The sequence below is a fragment of the Bombina bombina genome, chromosome 3 (genome assembly GCF_027579735.1).
Source record: "Bombina bombina isolate aBomBom1 chromosome 3, aBomBom1.pri, whole genome shotgun sequence".
In the NCBI taxonomy this organism is placed as follows: domain Eukaryota; kingdom Metazoa; phylum Chordata; class Amphibia; order Anura; family Bombinatoridae; genus Bombina; species Bombina bombina.
The window spans coordinates 6,428,138-6,454,221 of record NC_069501.1 but is presented as its reverse complement, the minus strand read 5'-3'; the positions used below and the strand labels follow the sequence as shown (position 1 = coordinate 6,454,221).

Genomic DNA, 26,084 nt, shown 5'->3' with positions numbered 1-26,084 from the left:
TGCTCTTTGCCGCCTCCTGCTGGGCAGGAGTGATATTCCCAATAGTAATTAAGATGATCCGTGGACTCATCGTATCAAAAAAGAAATACATTTATCAGGTAAACATATTTTTTCTTATCTATCTATCTATCTATCTATCTATCTATCTATCTATCTATCTATCTATCTATATATATATATATCTATATCTATATACTGTATATATATATCTATATATATATCTATCTATATATATATATATATATATATATATATATATCTATATATATAGATAGATAGATAGATAGATAGATAGATAGATAGATATCTACAGTGGATATAAAAAGTCTACACACCCCTGTTAAATTGTCAGGTTTCTGTGATGTAAAAAAATGAGACAAAGGTAAATAATTTCAGAACTTTGTCCACCTTTAATGTGACCTATAAACTGTACAACTCAATTGAAAAACAAACTGAAATGTTTTAGGTAGAGGGAAGAAAAAATATAAAAATAAAATAATATGGTTGCATAAGTGTGCACATCTAAACTAATACTTTGTTTGTGCACGAGACATCAGACACAAGGTAACAGCACACAACTGAATGTTCTAATCCTGACTACACAGAGAACATAACAGAAGCACCTTTTGATTTTATTACAGTACTCAGTCTTTTTGGGTATGAGTCTATCAGCATAGCACATTTTGACTTGGCAAGATTTGTCCACTCTTCTTTGCAAAAACACTCCAAATCTGTCAGATTGCGAGGGCATCTCCTGTGCACAGCCCTTTTCAGATCACCCCACAGATTTTCAATCGGATTAAGGTCTGGGCTCTGGCTGGGCCATTCTAAAACTTAAATCTTCTTCTGGTGAAGCCATTCCTTTGTTGAGTTGGATGTATGCTTTGGGTCGTTGTCATGCTGAAAGATGAAGTTCCTATTCATGTTCAGCTTTCTAGCAGAAGCCTGAAGGTTTTGTTCCAATATTGACTGGTATTTGGAACTGTTCATAATTCCCTCTAGATTAACCAAGGCCACAGTTCCAGCTGAAGAAAAACAGCCCCAAAGCATGATGCTGCCACCACCATGCTTCACTGTGGGTATGGTGTTCTTTTGATGATGTGCAGTGTTGTTTTTGCACCAAACATATCTTTTGGAATTATGGCCAAAAAGTTCAACCTTGGTTTAATCAGACCATAACACCTTTTCTCACATGCTTTTGGGAGACGTCAGATGTGTTTTTGCAAAATGTAGCCTGGTTGGATGTTTTTCTTCGTAAGAAAAGGCTTTCGTCTTGCCACTCTACCCCATAGCCCAGATATGTGAAGAATATGTGAGATTGTTGTCACATGTACCACACAGCCAGTACTTGCCAGATATTCCTGCAGCTCCTTTAATGTTGCTGTAGACCTCTTGGTAGCCTCCCAGACTAGTTTTCTCGTCTTTTCATCAATTTTGGAGGGACGTCCAGTTCTTGGTAATGTCATTGTTGTGCCATATGTTCTCCACTTGATGATGAATGTCTTCACTGTGTTCCATGGTATATCTAATGTCTTGGAAATTCTTTTGTACCCTTCTCCTGACTGATACCTTTTAACAATGAGATCCCTCTGATGCTTTGGAAGCTCTCTGTGGACCATGGCTTTTGCTGTGGGATGCGACTAAGAAACTTTCAGGAAAGACCAACTAGAGCAGCTGAACTTTATTTGGGGTTAATCAGAGGCCCTTTAAATGATGGCAGGTTTATGCTGACTCCTATTTAACATGCTTTTGAATGTGATTGCTTTATTCTGAACACAGCTACATCCCCAGTTATAAGAGGGTGTGCACACTTATGTTTGTTTTTCAATTGAGTTGTACAGTTTATAGGTCACATTAAAGGTGGAAAAAGTTCTGAAATGATTTATCTTTGTCTCGTTTTTTTACATCACAGAAACCTGACATTTTAACAGGGGTGTGTAGACTTTTTATATACACTGTATATATATATATATATATATATATATATATATATATATATATATATATATATATATATATATATATATATACCTATATATATATATCTCTCTATCTATATATCTATCTATATATCTATTTATATATATATCTATAACTACCTATATATCTATCTATATATATATATATATCTATATATCTATTTATCTATATATATCTATATATCTATTTATCTATATATATCTATTTATCTATATCTATATATCTATTTATCTATATATATCTATTTATCTATATCTATATATCTATTTATCTATATATATATCTATTTATCTATATCTATATATCTATTTATCTATATATATATCTATTTATCTATCTATATATATCTATATCTATATATATATATATATATATATATATATATATATATACATACGCAGGTATATATACACATACACACACCCATGTCAAGTACTGTATACAAATTGCTGACCCTGTTTTGAGCTTTAGCTGTTAACACACTCTGTCACCCAGTAACTTTAGTAAAAGTAGATTTTCCTGCTCTGTGACAATTGTCTCCAATGGGACCTAGCTCAAATGCTCCAGCAGCGTTGTGAATACAGGAATAAGGTGCAGCCAGTTTGTCCCTGGTAACCAGAATCTGTTTGGGGTGAGACAGTAAAAGGTTAGGGAGACTGTGTTAGACAGAGAGAGACAGAAAGAGATCAGAGAGACCGTGTTAGACAAAGAGAGTCAGTAAGAGATTAGAGACTGTCAGACACAGAGAGACAGTAAAAGGTTAGACAGACTGTGTTAAACAGAGATAGACAGTAAGAGAACAGAGAGACTGTGTTAGACAAATAGAGTCAGTAAGAGATTAGAGACTGTCAAACAGAGAGAGACAGTAAGAGGTTAGACAGACTGTGTTAGACAGAGAGAGGCAGTAAGAGATCAGAGAGACTGTGTTAGACAAAGATAGTAAGTAAGAGATTATAGAGACTGTGTCAGACACAGAGAGAGACAGTAAGAGGTTAGATAGACTATTAGACAGAGTCAGTAAGAAGTAGAGAGACTGTGTTAGACAAACAGAGTCAATAAGAAAGGCTACAGAGACAGTGTCAGAAAGAGGTATCTTATATAGCATAAGAGAAAGAGAGCAGCAGAGAACATATTTGTAAGAGACTTTAGAGTTGTTTTTGGGATGGCAAACATTTCCCCCCAAAACCGGTGAGTGCATTATGTTGAACAAGAAACTATACATTATGCCTGATCAGATTTCTGGTCTTATATTGTTTTGTTTGTGATGCTCTGAGTCTGGGGGTGATGAGATCTCTCATTTGTGAGGCTCTGAGTCTAGGTGATGGGATCTCTCATTTGTGAGGCTCTGAGTCTAGGGGTGATGGGATCTCTCATTTGTGAGGCTCTGAGTCTAGGGGTGATGGGATCTCTCATTTGTGAGGCTCTGAGTTTGGGGGTGATGAGATCTCTGATATGGGAGGTTCTGAGGCTCAGGGTGATGGGACTTCTGATTTTTGGCTCTGAGTCTTGGGGTGATGGGTTCTTTGATTATTGAGACTGGGAGTCTAATTTGTTAGGGTGGGGGTAATGAGACCTGATATTTGGGGTTTTAAGTCTAGGGGTGATGGGATCTCTGATTTGTAAAGCTGTGTGTATGGGGTGATGAGATCTCTGATTACTGAGGCTGTAAATATGGGGGTTATGGAATCTCTGATTTCCGATTCTGTGAGTCTGGGGGTGGGTCCCTGATTGCCAAGCTTAGGCTAGGGGTGATGGAACCTCTGACTTGTGGCTCTGGGGTGATGGGATCTTTGATTATTGAGTCTGGGTTGATGGGTTCCCTGATTGTGAAGCTCTCAGTCTGGGGGTGATGGTATCTGGGGGGGAGGGGGTTTGGTGTCATTTCTTTATGCTTTTTATTATTTTGAAGGCAATGACATTATGTTATACAGTTGTATCTCTATTTTCAGACAGGACTCTCAGACACAACACACACAGGTAAGTGATCCTCTGTACTGTCTCCTACTTCCTAACCTACCTCTGGCCATATCTCTCATCGCTCCCTCACATTATCAAGAATGTTCCAGAACTTCAACTGTCTTAAGGACCTTCTTCTCTCACTCAGATAAGGTTGCCACCTTGGCCATGTTTTCATGGAAACTTTTAAGTTACACATGCTTCAGGGTGTGCAGGGAGAAATATGAATAGTGCATATAAATAGTGCTGTCCAGAAACACTATACATGTTCCTACCTGCACACCGTGCAGCATGTTTAACTTATAAGTGTCTAGGACAACATGGCTGAGGTGGCAACCCTACACTGCCAGCCAGTTTGTGGTTTTTTATGCCAATACTTGCAAAAAAATAGGGGCTGTCCTTGCAAGAGAAGAGATGTACAGAGGGGGAGACCAGCGTGTGAATATTATGCTTAATTCAAATCAAATTAAGCTGTTTTTAGTGCACTGTACCTTAAATTTGATGTAATTTTCATATGAGTATGCTTTTCTTTCAGAATAATTAGTGATTTGAGAATTTTAGTGAAAATAATGAGAATTATAGTGTAAAAACTTTTATAAAATTACGCTGGGATTTGAGAGAAAATATGTTACGCTAATATAATGTCCATGTTCAGCCCATTTTACGAAAAAGAACAGTTAACGCTTTGTATTTTTTACTTTTTAGTACGAATTTCTTGCTTTTTTCCAGATAAAAAAGTGCCTTTATATCATTCCACCAAGGAAATAGTAGTACTAGCAGCATTTTTATAGACTCTCACCAGTGGAATAGTAGTACTAGCAGCATTCTTATAGACTCTCACCAGGGAAATAGTAGTACTAGCAGCATTGTTATAGACTCTTACCAGGGAAATAGTAGTACTAGCAGCAATGTTAAAGACTCTTCCCCTGGTGAGAGTCTTTAACAATGCTGCTAGTACTACTATTTCCCTGGTAAGAGTCTATAAGAATGCTGCTAGTACTACTGTTCCCCTGGTGTGAGTCTATAAGAATGCTGCTAGTACTACTATTTCCCTGGTAAGAGTCTATAAGAATGCTGCTAGTACTACTGTTCCCCTGGTGAGAGTCTATAAGAATGCTGCTAGTACTACTATTTCCCTGGTGACAGTCTATAAGAATGCTGCTAGTACTACTATTTCTCTGGTGAGAGTCTATAAGAATGCTGCTAGTACTACTATTCCCCTGGTGAGATTCTATAAGAATGCTGCTAGTACTACTATTTCCCTGATGTGAGTCTATTAGAATGCTGCTAGTACTATTATTTCTTGGTGAGAGTCTGTAAGAAAATTGCTAGTACTACTATTTCTCACCAGGGAATAGTAGTACTAGCAGCTTTCTTATAGACTCTCACCGGGAAAATAGTAGTACTAGCAGCATTCTTATAGACTCTCACCAGAGAAATGGTAGTACTAGCAGCTTTCTTATAGACTCTCACCGGGGAAATATTAGTACTAGCAGCATTCTTATAGACTCTCACCAGGGAAATAGTAGTACTAGCAGCTGTCTTATAGACTCTCAGCAGAGAAATAGTAGTACTAGCAGCATTCTTATAGACTCTCACCGGGGAAATAGTAGTACTAGCTGCATTCTTATAGACTCTCACCAGGGAAATAATAGTGCTAGCAGCATTCTTATAGACTCTCACCAGGGAAATAGTAGTACTTGTAGCATTCTTATAGACTCTTACCAGGGAAATAGTAGTACTAGCAGCTGTCTTATAGACTCTCACCAGAGAAATAGTAGTACTAACAGCATTCTTATAGACTCTCACCGGGGAAATAGTAGTACTAGCTGCATTCTTATAGACTCTCACCAGGGGAAATAGTAGTACTAGCAGCATTTTTATAGACTCTCACCAGGGAAATAGTAGTGCTAGCAGCATTCTTATAGACTCTCACCAGGGAAATAGTAGTACTAGTAGCATTCTTATAGACTCTCACCAGGGAAATAGTAGTACTAGCAGCATTCTTATAGACTCTCACCAGGGAAATAGTAGTACTAGCAGCATTGTTATAGACTCTCACCAGGGAAATAGTAGTACTAGCAGCATTCTTATATAATCTCACCAGGGAAATAGTAGTACTAGCAGCATTCTTATAGACTCTCACCAGGGAAATAGTAGTGCTAGCAGCATTGTTATAGACTCTCACCAGGGAAATAGTAGTGCTAGCAGCATTCTTATAGACTCTCACCAGGGAAATAGTAGTACTAGCAGCATTCTTATAGACTCTCACCAGGGAAATAGTAGTGCTAGCAGCATTCTTATAGACTCTCACCAGGGAAATAGTAGTACTAGCAGCATTCTTATATAATCTCACCAGGGAAATAGTAGTACTAGCAGCATTCTTATAGACTCTCACCAGGGAAATAGTAGTACTAGCAGCATTGTTATAGACTCTCACCAGGGAAATAGTAGTACTAGCAGCATTCTTATATAATCTCACCAGGGAAATAGTAGTACTAGCAGCATTCTTATAGACTCTCACCAGGGAAATAGTAGTACTAGCAGCATTGTTATAGACTCTCACCAGGGAAATAGTAGTACTAGCAGTATTCTTATATTCTCTCACCAGGGAAATAGTAGTACTAGCAGCATTCTTATAGACCCTCACCAGGGGATAGGATTACTAGCAGCATTTTAATATTTTTATAGACTGTCTCCAGGGAAATAGTAGTACTAGCAGCATTCTTATAGACTCTCATCAGGGAAATAGTAGTACTAGCAGCATTCTTATAGACTCTCACCAGGGAAATAGTAGTACTAGCAGCATTCTTATAGACTCTCACTAGGGAAATAGTAGTAGTAGCAGCATTCTTATAGACTCTCTCACCAGGGAAATAGTAGTACTAGCAGCATACTTATAGACCCTCATCAGGGGATAGGATTACTAGCAGCATTTTTATAGACTCTCACCAGGGAAATAGTAGTGCTAGCAGCATTCTTATAGACTCTCACCAGGGAAATAGTAGTACTAGTAGCATTCTTATAGACTCTCACCAGGGAAATAGTAGTACTAGCAGCATTCTTATAGACTCTCACCAGGGAAATAGTAGTACTAGCAGCATTGTTATAGACTCTCACCAGGGAAATAGTAGTACTAGCAGCATTCTTATATAATCTCACCAGGGAAATAGTAGTACTAGCAGCATTCTTATAGACTCTCACCAGGGAAATAGTAGTGCTAGCAGCATTGTTATAGACTCTCACCAGGGAAATAGTAGTGCTAGCAGCATTCTTATAGACTCTCACCAGGGAAATAGTAGTACTAGCAGCATTCTTATAGACTCTCACCAGGGAAATAGTAGTACTAGCAGCATTCTTATAGACTCTCACCAGGGAAATAGTAGTACTAGCAGCATTCTTATATAATCTCACCAGGGAAATAGTAGTACTAGCAGCATTCTTATAGACTCTCACCAGGGAAATAGTAGTACTAGCAGCATTGTTATAGACTCTCACCAGGGAAATAGTAGTACTAGCAGCATTCTTATATAATCTCACCAGGGAAATAGTAGTACTAGCAGCATTCTTATAGACTCTCGCCAGGGAAATAGTAGTACTAGCAGCATTGTTATAGACCCTCACCAGGGAAATAGTAGTACTAGCAGTATTCTTATATTCTCTCACCAGGGAAATAGTAGTACTAGCAGCATTCTTATAGACCCTCACCAGGGGATAGGATTACTAGCAGCATTTTAATATTTTTATAGACTGTCTCCAGGGAAATAGTAGTACTAGCAGCATTCTTATAGACTCTCATCAGGGAAATAGTAGTACTAGCAGCATTCTTATAGACTCTCACCAGGGAAATAGTAGTACTAGCAGCATTGTTATAGACTCTCACCAGGGAAATAGTAGTACTAGCAGTATTCTTATATTCTCTCACCAGGGAAATAGTAGTACTAGCAGCATTCTTATAGACCCTCACCAGGGGATAGGATTACTAGCAGCATTTTAATATTTTTATAGACTGTCTCCAGGGAAATAGTAGTACTAGCAGCATTCTTATAGACTCTCATCAGGGAAATAGTAGTACTAGCAGCATTCTTATAGACTCTCACCAGGGAAATAGTAGTACTAGCAGCATTCTTATAGACTCTCACTAGGGAAATAGTAGTAGTAGCAGCATTCTTATAGACTCTCTCACCAGGGAAATAGTAGTACTAGCAGCATACTTATAGACCCTCATCAGGGGATAGGATTACTAGCAGCATTCTTATTGACTCTCAACAGCCCAAGGATCTTTTTAGAATCGTCACCTCAGTAAGACTTGCCTCTAGCTTTGAAATTTTCAAATGTTCCTTTAAAACAAATCTGTTTAGCAATGCTCACAAACTGCATAAAGATGTTTCTCTTGCTCCTGATCCTTCACCCTCAATTCTCTAATGAAGTCCATTTGCGAGATGGCTCACAGCCAACAGTGACTCATAGGCAAAGCCCTGCACCCTTTATGATTCATGTCATAGTGAGTAGTATTGAGAGAGTACAATGTTAGTGACAACAGCAAGTCTCTCGGTGACCATTCTTTCTTTTCCAGCTCTCAATAGAAACTAAGGAAGCTCTGAAGAGACCAACATTCAATGTGTGGGAGGTTGAGAATGATCAGGTGAGACCCTCACACAGGCCTGGGCATATGGTAATAATACTGCTATGGAGCAGAAGCAGAATGCAGTTGTGGAGGAAATGGGGTTTTGAGATAACCAAACTTTAAGTCTAATTGGTTAAATTTATTGTACCCTCTTCTATTATTGCCTGCTATCTCCTCAACTTTCCCTCTGATTGACAGATGCTGGCTCTATTGGAGCACATGTTTAATGAGCTTGACTTGTTGAGACATTTTAAGATGGAGCCAAAGACTCTCTGGAGCTTCTTGGTGAGTCTGAATATGGGAGGATGCTGCATCAGGGGAGGGGTCTAACATGGGGAATAATCTAAATATGAGGACGGTTCTATATTCATTAGCCATTATCTACACTAAATGCAGGAATTGGGATACACATGGTATGGGTTTAAATACAGGAATGGGGCTACACACGGGCTGGATCTAAATAAAGCAAGAGGGCTACACACGGGCTGGATATAAATATAGGAAGGGGCTGTGCATGCACTGGATATAAATATAGAAAGGGGCTGCGCATGCGCTGGATATAAATATAGAAAGGGGCTGCGCATGCACTCAATATAAATACAGGAAGTGGCTACACACGGGCTGGCTATAAATACAGGAAGTGGCCTCACATGAGTTAGATCTAAATACAGGAAGTGGCTACACACGGAATGGATCTAAATACAGGAAGGGGCTATGCATGGGCTGGATCTAAATACAGGAAGGGGCTACACACGGGCTGGATATAAATACAGGAAGGAGCTACACACGGGCTGCATATACTGTAAATACAGGAAGGGGCTACGCATGTGCTGGATCTAAATACAGGAAGGAGCTATGCATGCACTGGATCTAAATACAGAAAGGGGCTACGCATGTGCTGGATCTAAATACAGGAAGGAGCTATGCATGCACTGGATCTAAATACAGGAAAAGGCTACGCATGCGCTGGGTCTAAATACAGGAAGGGGCTACACACGGGCTGAATATAAATTCAGGAAAGGGATACGTATGGGCTGGATATAAATACAGGAAAGGGCTACGCATGTGCTGAATATAAATACAGGAAGGGGCTACGCATGCGCTGGATATAAATACAGGAAGGGGCTATGCATGCGCTTGATATAAATACACAAAGGGGCTACGCATGCGCTGGATATAAATACAGGAAGGGGCTATGCATGTGCTTGATATAAATAAAGGAAGGGGCTATGCATGCACTGAATATAAATACAGTAAGGGGCTACGCATGGGCTGGATATAAATACAGTAAGGGGCTACGCATGGGCTGGATATAAACACAGGAAGGAAATACTCATGGGCTGGATATAAACACAGGTAGGGAATACGCATGGGCTGGATATAAATACAGGAAGGGGCTACTCATGTGCTGGATATAAATACAGGAAGAGGTCTACGCATGGGCTGAGCCTTAATATAGAAAAAAGGTTTGCACATGGGCTGGATATAAATATGGAGAGAGGATATGCCTATGTTGTTATCTAATTATAGTGAGGGGCCTAGGCAGGGCTCTGAGATAAATATGGGGAGGGGTTATGCAGGACTGTGAAATACAGTACATATGGGGAGGGGAGATGCACAGGCTATAATATAAATATCAGCAGGGGCTATACAGGGCTGTGATATAAATATGGGATGGGGCTATGAAGAGCTGTGATATAAATATGGGAAGGGGCTATACAGGGCTATGACATAAATATGAGGAAGGGCTATACAGGGCTCTGATATAAATATGAGGAGGGGCTATATAGAGCTGGAATATAAATATGGGGAGGGTCTATACAGGGCTGTGATATAAATATGAGGAGGGGCTATACAGAGCTGTGATATAAATATGGGGAGAAGCTATACAGGGCTATGAAATAAATATGGGGAGGGGATATACAGGCTATGATATAAATATGGGGAGGAGCTATACAGGCTGTGATATAAATATGGGGAGGGGCTAAACATGGCTGTGATATAAATATAGGGAGGGGCTATGATATAAATATGAGGAGGGGCTTTAAAGGGCTATGATATAAATATGAGGAGGGGCTATAAAGGGCTATGATATAAATATGGGGAGGAGCTATACAGGGCTATGATATAAGTATGAAGAGGGGCTATAAAGGACTATGCTATAAATATGGGGAGGGGCTATACAAGGCTATGATATAAATATGGGAAGGGGCTATACAGGTCTGTGATATAAATATTAGGAGGGGCTATACAGGGCTGTGATATAAATATGGGGAGGGGCTATACAGGGCTGTGATATAAATATGAGGAGGGGCTATACAGGGCTATGATATAAATATGGGGAGGGGCTTGTCAGTATATACCAGGGTTATAATACAATTTATTTATATTATTCTTTAAAACAACCTTTAATTAAAATGTATATACGAAACAATTTAAATTAATAATTATTCCTAAAATTCTTTAGATTAGTTAAGATTTATATACACATTGCAATATATTTATAGAAACCAGACTATGAATCAAATTATACACGCTTATGCTGTTATAATATTCTTTACAAAGATCATAAAAGATATACCCTTAAAATTAACTTTACTCACAATAATCGAATTAAAATACCACAATAAAATACCAGAGTATGGACCGTTAACTTAACAATGCTTAGTTAGACAATATAACAAAATACTTGATATGCCAATTTATCTGAGCTGAAATAACCTGTTATTTAGCTACAATAAGGCAAATTCTAAAATATATATATATAGCGATGACTGTAGTTAATTTATGATATTAAAATACAAAAAACATTAATATTTAATACCAGTATTCTAACTACAATCTAACTAAAGCTTTAGAATACCTTTGTTTAAAATATTAAATATACAATTGCTTATACTTTACGAGATCACCAGTTTGAGAATTCAGTTAATATCCAAATATGTCTATCGTCATATGTCTTAGGAGACAAAAAACATTAATATTTAATACCAGTATTCTAACTACAATCTAACTAAAGCTTTAGAATACCTTTGTTTAAAATATTAAATATACAATTGCTTATACTTTACGAGATCACCAGTTTGAGAATTCAGTTAATATCCAAATATGTCTATCGTCATATGTCTTAGGAGAATTATGCACATTTGTAAGAGAATTAATCTTGATAGTCTCTTATCCGCAAAGAGTGTCCCAATGTATTTGTCTTACAGAAAACTGTGTTCGCACACTGGTCTCTCTATAAGCAAAAATGGCAGCAAGCAGGATTGCAACAGTCACCAAGAAAAAAAAATTCAGCTAAGAACCCTTTCTCTGTGTGGAGGGAGTTTTTGTCTGAGACAAAACTCCTCCCCATTTCTTAATCATTCGATAGATTTGGATATGCACTCTTCTCTGATTGGCTACTGGTAAATGCCATTTTTAACAGCCAAATGCCTTTTGGTTGTAATTCTGGATTTAGACCATCGGGGCAGCAGACAAAGACAGTTTCACTTTCAACACTGCTATACAGTAAATACAGTTCTTATATATATTTTTACCAAATGCCTATTTTTATATACTTTTAATCTCCTAGTTTTAATAATTATATGTTCCACATATGGTCCATTTAATATAATTTATTCTGAGTATTTCAAGATTAAACATGAATATAATCTATTTATAATATCTTAAAAATGCGTTTAAAAATCATATTTTCTATTAAAAGATTTAAAAGGATTATAATACCTTCATCATGAACTCAATTACTTTCTCAGTTATCATCTTAATATCACATACATACTTTGAGATCAGAAATCAGATGTAGTTTCATATTATTATATCTATATTGGATTACAATCCCATATAAATATTTCATATTTGTATATCTCTTGCTGAGTGTATAAAACATATTATATTATTTAAAGCACCAATTATATATGCACTTATTAGATGCCTGAAAAATATAAGAATATGTTATCCATTTTGAAACAAGTTGATTAAACAATGTACATTGATTATATAGCTACTTATTAAGTTCAGCAAATATTTATCTGATATATTACTCTGAGGCATTTTTTCTCAGGATATATATATTTATACAGTCTGAGTATCAATTAAATCTTTGAGAATTATACAGTTCATATAGATGAATTTCTAACTTTTCTTTTTAAAACCAAGATTTAATTTCTTATATGCTTTCAGCAAAATATGTCTCTTTTTTCTCCTGCTATTTTCCATTTGAGAGGTATGTCTGAGCTTCATGTATTTGAAACTCAATAGGGGACACTTAACACTTAGATAATAAGGGCTATCTCCCTATGTTTGTATATTCCACTATTCTTGTAGATGGACTGTCTGTTCCTTACAGGGGACCTGCAAGTTTTATTACCTATCTTGGGCAGGAAACACATATATGGGCATATACATCTGAGGGCTCCATAATGCTAATATTGACTTTGAAGTGGCCCATCGGTCTAAATCCTGTGTTCTCTCCTGTGTAAGCAAGAAGAAGGGGGAGGATTAAATGTTGATGTGTAGTCAGCAAGGAATCTCATGTCTGACCTCATGAGATTGCAATACACAGAATGTATTCAGTGATAAAATGAGCATGCTCAAATTTAATATTTGATAAATTGTATACTTATGTTATCTTATTATATATATATATATATATATATATATATATATATATATATATATATATATTGTCTACTGACATTCACAGATACCCTGACATAATTCCCCCTTCCAATTAAAATATATGTAGGATACATGCATTTGAATTGGCTTAAAGTCAGTGGTACTTGGTGAGTGTTTTGACAGCATGCATCATAGACAGTCTTCTATGAAGAGAGTCCGTTGTTTCTCGATCCTTATATTTATGTTCGTTAGCTAGGCATCTTTAAACTACAATATTTCTTTAGTGCATTTGGGGATATGACACTTTTTTCTCCCTCTATGACTTGTAGTTGGGATCTAGGATGACACGCTCACAACTGATTAATATGGACCCATTTATCCATAAAAGTATCATTTTTAGGTATCCTAATTTTATAGGCAACTGGAGATATTTTGTCAGTAATGACAAAAGGACCTTTCCATGATGGAATAAATTTCTTCTCCTTAACCTGATCTCTTCCAGAATTATAAAGATAAACTTGATCATTTATTTCATATTCCTTTTTGCATGTTTTGAGATCATAATAGGTTTTAGAAGCAGTTGCAGATTTTTCTATGTTCCTTTGACCAAATGCAAAGGCATATTGCAGGTGCTTCCTTAAGTTCTCCACATATTGATGTGTATTGGCAGCCTTTATCAAGTTCTGGTCTGATGTACGGTACAGTAGATGTTGAGGTAGAACCATTCTTCTACCCATCATCAATTCAAAAGGTTACATCTTAGTAGCATTACTTGGAGTTGCTCGTAATGCCATTAGAACTATAGGTAATTTTACATCCCAGTCTTTACCCGTTTCACTCACAAACTTTTTGAGGATTTTCACAATGGACTGGTTGTAATGCTCTATGCCACCACTTGAGGCAGCTCTATATGCAATATAGAGCTATCTTTTGACCCCTAGTATTTTGCACATTTTGGTCATCACTTCGTTAGTGAAGTGAGTTCCCCGATCGGATTCTATTCTCTGGGGTAAAGCAAATCTGGAAAACACGTGGTTGATGAGCAATGCTGCGCATGTTTCAGCACTATTGTTAGGTGCACTGATGCACTCTACCCATTTAGTGAATAGGCACGTTACTGTCAACATGTATTTGTTACCTCTTGATGACCTTATTACTGGACCGATAAAATCAATTTGTATATCTGACCATGGCATTATCATCCCCCTTTTCTGCAATGGCGCTCTATGCGTTTTCGCAATGGTTTGGAACTGTGGACAGATTAGACAACCTTGACAGTAGGTTTAAAAACCTTCAACATATGCGGAAAAAAGGCGTAGTCACGTAATATTTCATACGTTAATTTGGCACCACGATGGTCTGATGCGGGAGCATCATGGGCATGTTGAAGCATGAGACCTCTGAACTTTGTAGGTACCACCTATTGCTGGATACCAGTTTTGGAGGCTCTAATTAAAAACCATCCTGTAACTTAAATTGTGATTTGGATTTCATTAAGATTTTAAGATCTTCCTTGCCAATACCGTCCTCTTTTGAGATGGGGTTGCTTTCAGAATCTTCTATGTGTTTATAGAAGATGCTTACAATGGGGTCTTCTTTTTGACTAGTGATCAGGTCCTCAATAGGAGAATCCTGACTCCATTGTACCAGGTTAGGCTCACTCTGTTGTTTAGTCTGGTTTCTGGTATTGGCTTCTACCTGGATTGCACCCATTAAGTGGTTGATATTAAGGAGTTATCCAGTTATGGCTCCTTGTTTGGCTGAATCTGCAAGATTATTGCCTTCCTTATCAGGACCTAGAATCCTGGAATGACCCGTGGTCTTTTTCCAGTGTATGGTTAAACCATTGGACACCACTAGATTATCAATATCGCAGAACAACTTGCCATGTTTGACTGATTTTTTGTTAGTTTTCTGCATGCCAGTTCTTTTTCATGTTGGCAGGTATTCAACAAAACTTTCACGCACATAATTTGAGTCAGTAATGATCACAAATTTATGAATACCTTGTTCAATAGCCATTTCAATGTTTTTTAGAACAGCAGTTAGTTCTGCAACTTGACTGGATCTTGGTCCAATGTTGAAACCTACAGAAATGTTTGGGAATTCATTGGCCCAAGTTATACCGATGCCGGCAACTAATCTGCACTCATCAATAGTGGCATGGTAAGAACAGCCATCAACATATACCCAAGGTAATGTTTGACAATGGTCCTCATTGTATATTTTATATGGGGAAAGCAATTGTTCCTCCAGGAAATCATCTTCTAATAACTCTTCCCCATGATCCTTAGCAGTTCAGTCGTGGAGCTCAGCAAGCCCCTGTGCGACTGGATTCTTTTTGTTTTGCTTGTAGCAAATTTCTAAAGGCCAGACTTGTAAGGAAAGAGTCCAAGCTGTTATGCGGCTATTGGACAAATTTCCATCTCTTATTCTCTCACTTTGCAGATATAGCAAAGGCTGATGGGTCGTTTCTACAATAATTTTCTTGCCCTGTATATAGCTGCGGAAATTTTGTAGAGCCAATACAGTAGATAAGAGGGTTTTTTTGCAATCACTAAATTTTATTTCTACTGGGGATAAAGTTTTACTCGCATAAGCAATGACTTTGCTTAAATTATCATGCTTTTGGTATAAAACAGCACTTATGCTTATATCTGTGTAACCTGTCTCTAAGTAGAAAGGTACCCCTTCAGGGTACGCTAAGCAAGGTGCTTGAGTGAGTTTTCTTTTCAGCTCTCTGATGGCTGTCTCTTGAATCTCACTCCAGTGCCATTTCACATCCTTCTTTAGAAGAAGTAGCAGTGGTTTAGCTAATTCTGCCTAATTATCAATAAATTTGCGAGAATAATTCATCATACCCAGGAATGATCTAAATTCCTTTCAGTTAGTTGGGTTCTTAGAATTTATTATAGCGTCCACCTTTTTCTTCTGAGGATTTAACCCTTCAGAAGTAACTTTATGTCCCAAGAAGTTCACACGAGTGCGGCACCATTGAACTTTTTGTAGGGATAATTTGACACCTGCCCTTTTAAGTTGGCTGAGGATGTGTTTAAGTTCTGTGATGTGTTTTTCAAAGTCTGTGCTTTTGATTAAAACATCATCAACATAAGATAAGGTCCCCCTTTCCAGTGCATCAGGCATAGCCTTATGCATGAATACTGCAAATTTATGTCCTGAATTTATGTATCCAAACGGGAGCCTTTGGAATGCATACTGGACCTTTTGGAATGAGAATGCAAGCTTATACTGGTCCTCCTCATGTATGGTCCAATATCCCTGTGCACAATCAATGCCAGTGAATATTTTAGATCCCTGCATCTGTGCTAGGCACTGGTCGATATATGGTACAGGCCAGCCAGACATGTACACTCATTTATTTAGCTGTCTTAAGTCAGCATACAAACGCCATTGTCCATTGGGCTTAAGGACACCTAGAATAGGATTGTTATAAGAGCTGTGCACCTGTCTGATGATACCTCTTTCTTCCAGGTTCCTTATGATTTGTGCAAGAGAATCATATGAGGCTAAAAGAAGTCTGTATTATTTAACAAAGATAGGTGGTGCATTGGGCTCTGTTTGGATTCTTGCAATGTGCAGGTCTGTAGTCCCACAGTCATAAGAATCCCTATAAAAAATATCCTTGTACTCCATCAGGAGTTCTCGTAGCTGTCGGCGTTCATCATCACTGGAACAGCCATTAGCTAAGGAGATTTGCTCTTCGGCTATTTGCTGAAATCCTGGAAAGATTTCAGGCTGTCCTATCTCATAGGTTTCTTCCAGCCTAGAGGTGAGATCCCATTTATTATAATTTACATTGCCCCCATGATTCTGGGTATTGGGGTATTCTTGCTCTTTGATCGGCAATCAAATACTAGAGAGGCTTCTTCAATTTTACAGATGCCTTCCTCTGAGCTGAACGGATAAATAGACTGAATTGAAAATAGTCCCTCTGGCATAGATGCAAAGGATTGTTCTATTAATTGTTCTTCAGTTAAGTATCCTTCAGGTATTAGCCCAATTACATTATTCTGGAATCCAAAAGTGTAATAACTTGATTCCAGCGCATATCCTATGGTAGTTCCCTTGGATAAGGTGATATCCTGTGGGGTCATGTTATGCACAATAACATGTATTGGAGTAGTTCCAATATTTACCATAGGAGTATGGGTCATTGTTATACCCAGATTTTGCATTCTATGGGCGATGCATATTAATGGTTCTGAAGATTTTATTTTGTGACCTCTTCTTACCTGTAAGGATAAGAGGAATTTATCTGCCCCATCAGGGATTTCAACATTGTTAGACACTTGCATATTCACAACATATGATAATTGCTAATTTGATTTCAGGGCCACATTTTCATCCTGAAATACTTCAGGGTCCCCCTTTAACCTGCTCCAGAGGCAAAGGTTAATCAAATCTATTTGTATGGCATATCTATGTAAGAGATCGTTGCCTATATATATTTGATTAATGGAATTTTTTAAAACTAAAATCAGGTGCTTCGCTGATTTATTACCTATGAAGATAGATAATAAGCATTTAGCTGTAATTTTATAGCTTTCAGACCTGTCATCCAGGCCATGGACACAGTGCTCTAGGGGAGAAAGATATTTAATCACCTTAGGTTCAGCGATCTGTGCTAATAAACCTTCGCTTATGTAGCTAGCTACCTGTTTTAAGTCCAATTTAGCATACTTTGTTTTACCAAGGTCATGCACTTGTATTGGGATAAATAGATCAACCTTAACTTTCACAATTTCTGCGAGGAATTGGGAATGATCTCCCCCTTTAGGGGATTTAGGGTTCCCCTTGTGGAGGTATATGGTTAATACATCGCCGTCTAAGGAAATATTTGCTATCTTTCCAGTCAAAATGTTAAAAGTATTACCATCAGAGCTGCTTAAGGGAGTCTGATCATCTATTTGTAGGATAGTGATTTCAGGGATAGAGTTATTCCTAAAATGAATCTCCACAGCATCTTGCTTCTCTTCCACTACATGACAGTTATGTCTGGTGCGAGATATACCGGACCGCTCATAATTAATAGGCCTTTTTACTTGTGACCAAATTACATTATTTATGCAATCAATTATGGTGCTTTATCGCTTCAGGAGATCACTACCAATAATTAAACGATCAGTTGGCAGATCCACTATAATGACAGGGTGTCTTATTACCCTGTTCCTCCGCCTTAGCTTTAACCATGCCATACCGTAGACTTTAAGAGAGTCACCCCCAACACCTATTAGTGAACCATCAAATTCCTTTATCTCAGGTTTGTGGGGCGTTAGCTCATTTAGCTGTGTGTAGTACCTGTGGGATAAAATAGTTGCCTGAGATCCAGTATCAATTAATCCCATGATGGTTAGCAACTGAATTCTGGAGCTCAGCTAATAAATAATATCTCCCTGCAGTTTCTACCATTTCACACATAAAATTAGCATGATTACATATCTGTGGGCTTCGACACATTTTACCTGTATTTGCCACTTTACCTGATGCAGAAGAAACTTCATTCTTACCAGTCCTTCCCTCTGTAATAGGGTCGACAGGGTTCCTGTGTACTGCATCTGTGGGAATAAGGTTAGGAGAAAACTGCAAAGGAAAAGGTTTGTTAGAGCTTCCAGGCTGAGGTTGCTCGTCCGTTTCTCGGCTGTAGGGAGAGAATATGATTAGTACCATTATTTACATTTATTATTTAATTTGGTATATCTCTCCCCCTCTCTCAGGTAATACATCAGTATTTATGACTGTGCCTGTGGCCCACTGCTGGCCACTGGCTGTACCCCTAAAAAAGGATTATTAGGGTGCTGAGCCATCAATGCTTGACTCCTATTAGTAAATAGTGTACATAATTGACTTACTTGCGTACTAAGTTGGCCCACTTGAATGGACAAGATACTTTTACCCATGGTATATCCCAGGGTATTGATTCCTGGATCCTTGGGATCCCTCAGAATTATAGCTATTGTTCCTATTTTGACGTGGTTGTCTTTGGGGTTCAACTTGTTCAGCGTTAATGTCTTGGGGAGCACTATTTACTTAGGGTGTCTGTATACCCTGAGAGTATTTTTGACATTTTGGTATTTATTTTTACGGGGATACAGATAACCTTGTGGGTTTTCATCTCTTTGAGGATAACTTATTTGTTTGGGTATGCCCCCCATTTTGAGTATATTCTCTCTGCAACTTAGCATGTGTTGGGGGAGGGGCAGAGTTAAAACTTTTTGGGGGAAGGCCGGTTTTCTCGGGCCACTTCCGCATAAGTTTTCTTGTTAGACTTCAAATTGAGGGGGCTAGATGACACCCTAGTTTCTGCCACAATTTTGGGGCTGGGCATTGGTTTCTTTTTAACCCCCTGTTCACCAGACTGCTGAATAGAGTATAACTTTGTACTCTCTTTGATCAGCCAGTCCAATGAGCAGTGCTCATCAAAATCTTTAGCCAAATTAAGCTTGATGTGCACGGGCAATGCTTCGTAAAATAAATTCACAAATTCTGAGCTTTCAAATATGGGGTAATCTTCGGCCGTACGCTATGCACTTTTTAGTACAGAAAGTAATTCTATAGGGCTTTGATTGTCACTACATTTTAAACCGTATACAGCTATTTTCGCAGCGGTTTTAGTGCGATATTGCCCAAACTCATTTTGCACTGATTTTTCGTTTCACTCCAGGAATGAATATTCATATCCTTTAGTGAAGCAAAGAATTTGTGATGTTTACCCTCAAATACCCAGGGCAGAAATTTTTGACTGCTCACTAGTAACATTAATTATGGATAAAGCATTTTCATAAGTCACTAAGTGGTCAATTATAGAATTGGTTCACTTGTTGAAAAACGTAGGTACTGCACCACTTAATAATTAATTATTTTAGGAGTGTCATATATCTTATTAGATGTATCTTGGGCTTTCCTAGGGACCTAACTTTTGTTAGGGTTGAAGCGTTCCCTATTTGCCCTTCTACTATTGGGAGATCCCTTACGCATATTAGCATTATGGGGCTATTTGGGTTGCTGGCTCCACCCTCTGCCTCACTACTAGAGCTTTTACCCTCATCTAAAGTATAGCAGTAACCCTGAATTTATAACCTGAGGTGACTGTCTATTTGGGAAGTGTATTTCTAACCCAATAGGAGTCCTTTGTTTAAATTCTTCCCTAAAGTTCTGCAGTTCATTTCTGATCAATTCTTTAAGGGATTTAGAATTATCTACATTATCCTCATTGCTAATAGAGGGATTTTCATTATGATGATACAGCCTTTTTAAACCACTTAACTCTCTTTGGCTTTGTGCGAGTTGTTTATGCAAATCTTCTATTTGAGCTATTAAACTCTGGTTATATTTTTGTAAGGTGGTCACGTTTTGGGCAAACTCATCAATTTTATCCTGGACTCGTTCTGCCTCTTCCTCATCTAACCTTAAGGAATAATTTTCACCCCTCAGTTGCTCCAATTGTGAGTTTTGTCTTTCAATCTTATGATTTCATCTCGTTTCCTCGGCTTTTGAGGTCGGCCAAATTTTAACAGCCCTTGAAATATTTTGCTTTCACTACAACATATATTATTTGCAATATTTTTGGCCTTAGTCTTCAGCATTTTAACGTAAGTGCCTAATTATCCCTTAATACTTAATCTATTTTTAAGGTGAGTAATGGCTTCTATTTTTAAGCGTTTCTGCCTGACTAATGGGCGATTTTGGGGAACATATTTCAATACTATGGGGCCTAGTTATCAAGCCGTCTACTTTACCTGCCTTCGCCAGTTCAATACGCCTGCCTAAGCTTGCCTACCATCGCCACCGCGGACCTGCAAAATTTCGCCTAAGTTATCAAAAAAGCTGTCAAAAAGCCGCGCACCAAGTACGGGGCGATGAGCAGCGGACTGTGAGAGTTATCATTCATTTGATCTCGCTGCTCTTTGGCTTTTTGACAGCTTTATTGCTAGCCTGTCACTAAGCACCCACACTAACTACACTGTTCTACCCCCTATACCGGCACCCCCGGAGCCCCCCGCAACTAAATAAAGTTATTAACCCCTAAACCGCCGCTCCTAGACCCCGCCGCAACTCTTATAAATGTATTAACCCCTAAACCGCCGCTCCCGGACACCGCCGCCACCTACATTATACCTAGTAACCCCTATCCTGCCCCCCCTATACCGCCGCCACCTATAATAAAGTTATTAACCCATATCCTGCGGATCCCGGATCTCGCCGCAACTAAATAAATAGTTTAACCCCTAAACCGCCGCTCCCGGACCCCGCCGCAACCTATATTAAACTTATTAACCCCTAATCTGCCCCCCTACACCGTCGCCACCTATAATAAATTTATTAACCCCTATCCTGCCCCCCCTACACCGCCGCCACTGTAATAAAATTATTAACCCCTAAACCTAAGTCTAACACTAACCCTAACACCCCCCTAACTTAAATATTAATTAAATAAATCTAAATAATATTTCTCTTATTAACTTACGCCTAGATTTAGAGTTCTGCATTAGCCGTCCAAACCAGCGTTAGGGGGTCCTAACGCTGGTTTTTACCGCCCGCTGGTATTTAGAGTCAGTCATGAAAGGTCTAACGCTCACTTTCCAGCCGCGACTTTTCCATACCGCAGATCCCCCTACGCCAATTGCGTATCCTATCTTTTCAATGAGATCTTTCTAATGCTGGTATTTAGAGTCTTGGCTGAAGTGAGCGTTAGAAATCTACCGACAAGACTCCAGCCACAGAGAAAAGCCAGGAGTTAAGAGCTTTCTGGGCTAACGCCAGTTCATAAAGCTCTTAACTACTGTGATCTAAAGTACACTAACACCCATAAACTACCTATGTACCCCTAAACCGAGGCCCCCCACATCGCCGCCACTCTATTAATTTTTTTTAACCCCTAATCTGCCGACCGCACACCGCCGCCACCACATTATCCCTATGTACCCTAATCTGCTGCCCCTAACATCGCCGACCCCTACATAATATTTATTAACCCCTAATCTGCCCCCCCCCTGCCAACTCTACTGTTTAGTAGAGGTGGCCACACATGATCTAGCAGCTCACACTGATGCCTTTCTCTCTATGGCACTGAAACTGAAAGGCCATGTGCAGAGGGGGAAGGGCTTAGTGCAGGCTTTCCCTAGTCAAACAGAGCGCAGTCTCAATGAATGGAGGGAAAGGCATCAGTGTGAGCTGCTAGATCATGTGTGGCCACCTCTACTAAACAGTAAGTACATAAATGTGCTGTCAGCAAGTGTGTGGGGTTTCTTCAGGGGCCGGGCTGCAGTGAAATCATCATGTAGAATACAGCTAATACTGTGGCTGTGCAGTAAGATCCTCATGTATAATACAGCAAATACTGTGCAGCTTTTATTTTAGCTGAAGCATTGGGATAAGACATTTCAGTTTATGTTGTATCCTACATGGGAAAATAATAATAATAATGTTTAACTGTAGGTAACAGTCCCTTGCTAGGCTGCACATTTATATACAGTTCTGCAATGGGAGTTGTGTGTACCCCAGGGCTAGTGAGCAGTATTTGTCACCTATGCATTGCTTTACTGTGTGATGTGTAACTGTAGGTAACAGTCCCTTGCTAGGCTGTACATTTATACACAGTACTGCAATGGGAGTGTACTGTATGTGTACCCCAGAGCTAGTGAGCAGTATTTGTCATATATGCATTGCTGTGTGATGTGTAACTGTAGGTAACAGTCCCTTGCTAGGCTGCACATTTATACACAGTACTGCAATGGGAGTGTACTGTATGTGTACCCCAGAGCTAGTGAGCAGTATTTGTCATATATGCATTGCTGTGTGATGTGTAACTGTAGGTAACAGTCCCTTGCTAGGCTGCACATTTATATACAGTTCTGCAATGGGAGTGTATGTGTACCCCAGAGCTAGTGAGCAGTATTTGTCATATATGCATTGCTGTGTGATGTGTAACTGTAGGTAACAGCCCCTTGCTAGGCTGCACATATATATACAATTCTGCAATGGGAGTGTATTGTATGTGTACCCCAGAGCTAGTGAGCAGTATTTGTCATATATGCATTGCTGTGTGATGTTTAACTGTAGGTAACAGTCCCTTGCTAGGCTGCACATTTATATACAGTTCTGCAATGGGAGTGTACTGTATGTGTACCCCAGAGCTAGTGAGCAGTATTTGTCATATATGCATTACTGTGTGATGTGTAACTGTAGGTAACAGTCCCTTGCTAGGCTGCACATTTATATACAGTTCTGCAATGGGAGTGTATGTGTACCCCAGAGCTAGTGAGCAGTATTTGTCATATATGCATTGCTGTGTGATGTGTAACTGTAGGTAACAGTCCCTTGCTAGGCTGCACATTTATATACAGTTCTGCAATGGGAGTTGTGTGTACCCCAGGGCTAGTGAGCAGTATTTGTCACCTATGCATTGCTTTACTGTGTGATGTGTAACTGTAGGTAACAGTCCCTTGCTAGGCTGTACATTTATATACAGTTCTGCAATGGGAGTGTACTGTATGTGTACCCCAGAGCTAGTGAGCAGTATTTGTCATATATGCATTGCTGTGTGATGTGTAACTGTAGGTAACAGTCCCTTGCTAGGCTGCACATCTATATACAGTTCTGCAATGGGAGTTGTGTGTACCCCAGAGCTAGTGAGCAGTATTTGTCACCTATGCATTGCTTTACTGTGTGATGTGTAACTGTAGGTAACAGTCCCTTGCTAGGCTGTACATTTATATACAGTACTGCAATGGGAGTGTATGTGTACCCCAGAGCTAGTGAGCAGTATTTGTCATATATGCATTGCTTTACTGTGTGATGTGTAACTGTAGGTAACAGTCCCTTGCTAGGCTGTACATTTATATACAGTTCTGCAATGGGAGTGTATTGTATGTGTACCCCAGAGCTAGTGAGCAGGGCTGCACATTTATATACAGTTCTGCAATGGGAGTGTATGTGTACCCCAGAGCTAGTGAGCAGTATTTGTCATATATGCATTGCTGTGTGATGTTTAACTGTAGTTAACAGTCCCTTGCTAGGCTGCACATTTATATACAGTTCTGCAATGGGAGTGTATGTGTACCCCAGAGCTAGTGAGCAGTATTTGTCATATATGCATTGCTGTGTGATGTGTAACTGTAGGTAACAGCCCCTTGCTAGGCTGCACATTTATATACAGTTCTGCAATGGGAGTGTATGTGTACCCCAGGGCTAGTGAGCAGTATTTGTCATATATGCATTGCTGTGTGATGTGTAACTGTAGGTAACAGTCCCTTGCTAGGCTGCACATTTATATACAGTTCTGCAATGGGAGTGTATGTGTACCCCAGGGCTAGTGAGCAGTATTTGTCATATATGCATTGCTGTGTGATGTGTAACTGTAGGTAACAGCCCCTTGCTAGGCTGCACATTTATATACAGTTCTGCAATGGGAGTGTATGTGTACCCCAGAGCTAGTGAGCAGTATTTGTCATATATGCATTGCTGTGTGATGTGTAACTGTAGGTAACAGTCCCTTGCTAGGCTGTACATTTATATACAGTTCTGCAATGGGAGTGTACTGTATGTGTACCCCAGAGCTAGTGAGCAGTATTTGTCATATATGCATTGCTGTGTGATGTGTAACTGTAGGTAACAGTCCCTTGCTAGGCTGCACATCTATATACAGTACTGCAATGGGAGTGTATGTGTACCCCAGAGCTAGTGAGCAGTATTTGACATATATGCATTGCTGTGTGATGTGTAACTGTAGGTAACAGTCCCTTGCTAGGCTGCACATTTATATACAATTCTGCAATGGGAGTGTACTGTATGTGTACCCCAGAGCTAGTGAGCAGTATTTGTCATATATGCATTACTGTGTGATGTGTAACTGTAGGTAACAGCCCCTTGCTAGGCTGTACATTTATATACAGTTCTGCAATGGGAGTGTACTGTATGTGTACCCCAGAGCTAGTGAGCAGTATTTGTCATATATGCATTGCTGTGTGATGTGTAACTGTAGGTAACAGTCCCTTGCTAGGCTGCACATTTATATACAGTTCTGCAATGGGAGTGTACTGTATGTGTACCCCAGAGCTAGTGAGCAGTATTTGTCATATATGCATTGCTGTGTGATGTGTAACTGTAGGTAACAGCCCCTTGCTAGGCTGCACATTTATATACAATTCTGCAATGGGAGTGTACTGTATGTGTACCCCAGAGCTAGTGAGCAGTATTTGTCATATATGCATTGCTGTGTGATGTGTAACTGTAGGTAACAGTCCCTTGCTAGGCTGCACATTTATATACAGTACTGCAATGGGAGTGTATGTGTACCCCAGAGCTAGTGAGCAGTATTTGTCATATATGCATTGCTGTGTGATGTGTAACTGTAGGTAACAGCCCCTTGCTAGGCTGCACATTTATATACAATTCTGCAATGGGAGTGTATGTGTACCCCAGAGCTAGTGAGCAGTATTTGTCATATATGCATTGCTGTGTGATGTGTAACTGTAGGTAACAGTCCCTTGCTAGGCTGCACATTTATACACAGTACTGCAATGGGAGTGTACTGTATGTGTACCCCAGAGCTAGTGAGCAGTATTTGTCATATATGCATTGCTGTGTGATGTTTAACTGTAGGTAACAGTCCCTTGCTAGGCTGCACATTTATATACAGTTCTGCAATGGGAGTGTACTGTATGTGTACCCCAGAGCTAGTGAGCAGTATTTGTCATATATGCATTACTGTGTGATGTGTAACTAACAGTCCCTTGCTAGGCTGCACATTTATATACAGTTCTGCAATGGGAGTGTATTGTATGTGTACCCCAGAGCTAGTGAGCAGTATTTGTCATATATGCATTGCTGTGTGATGTGTAACTGTAGGTAACAGTCCCTTGCTAGGCTGCACATTTATACA

General features: G+C 39.1%; 1 protein-coding gene across 1 annotated transcript in view; it reads left to right on the top strand.

The window, feature by feature from the left end:
• Positions 1–2,611: 2,611 nt before the first annotated feature.
• The window catches only part of LOC128652775 (high affinity cGMP-specific 3',5'-cyclic phosphodiesterase 9A-like), a 432,847-nt gene continuing 409,374 nt past the window's right edge, over positions 2,612–26,084 (top strand). The window contains exons 1-4 of the mRNA XM_053705705.1: positions 2,612–3,168; positions 3,930–3,957; positions 8,513–8,581; positions 8,762–8,848. Coding sequence (XP_053561680.1) covers positions 3,143–3,168; positions 3,930–3,957; positions 8,513–8,581; positions 8,762–8,848 — 210 coding nt within the window. The 5' untranslated portion in view covers positions 2,612–3,142. The remainder of the gene's footprint in view (positions 3,169–3,929; positions 3,958–8,512; positions 8,582–8,761; positions 8,849–26,084) is intronic.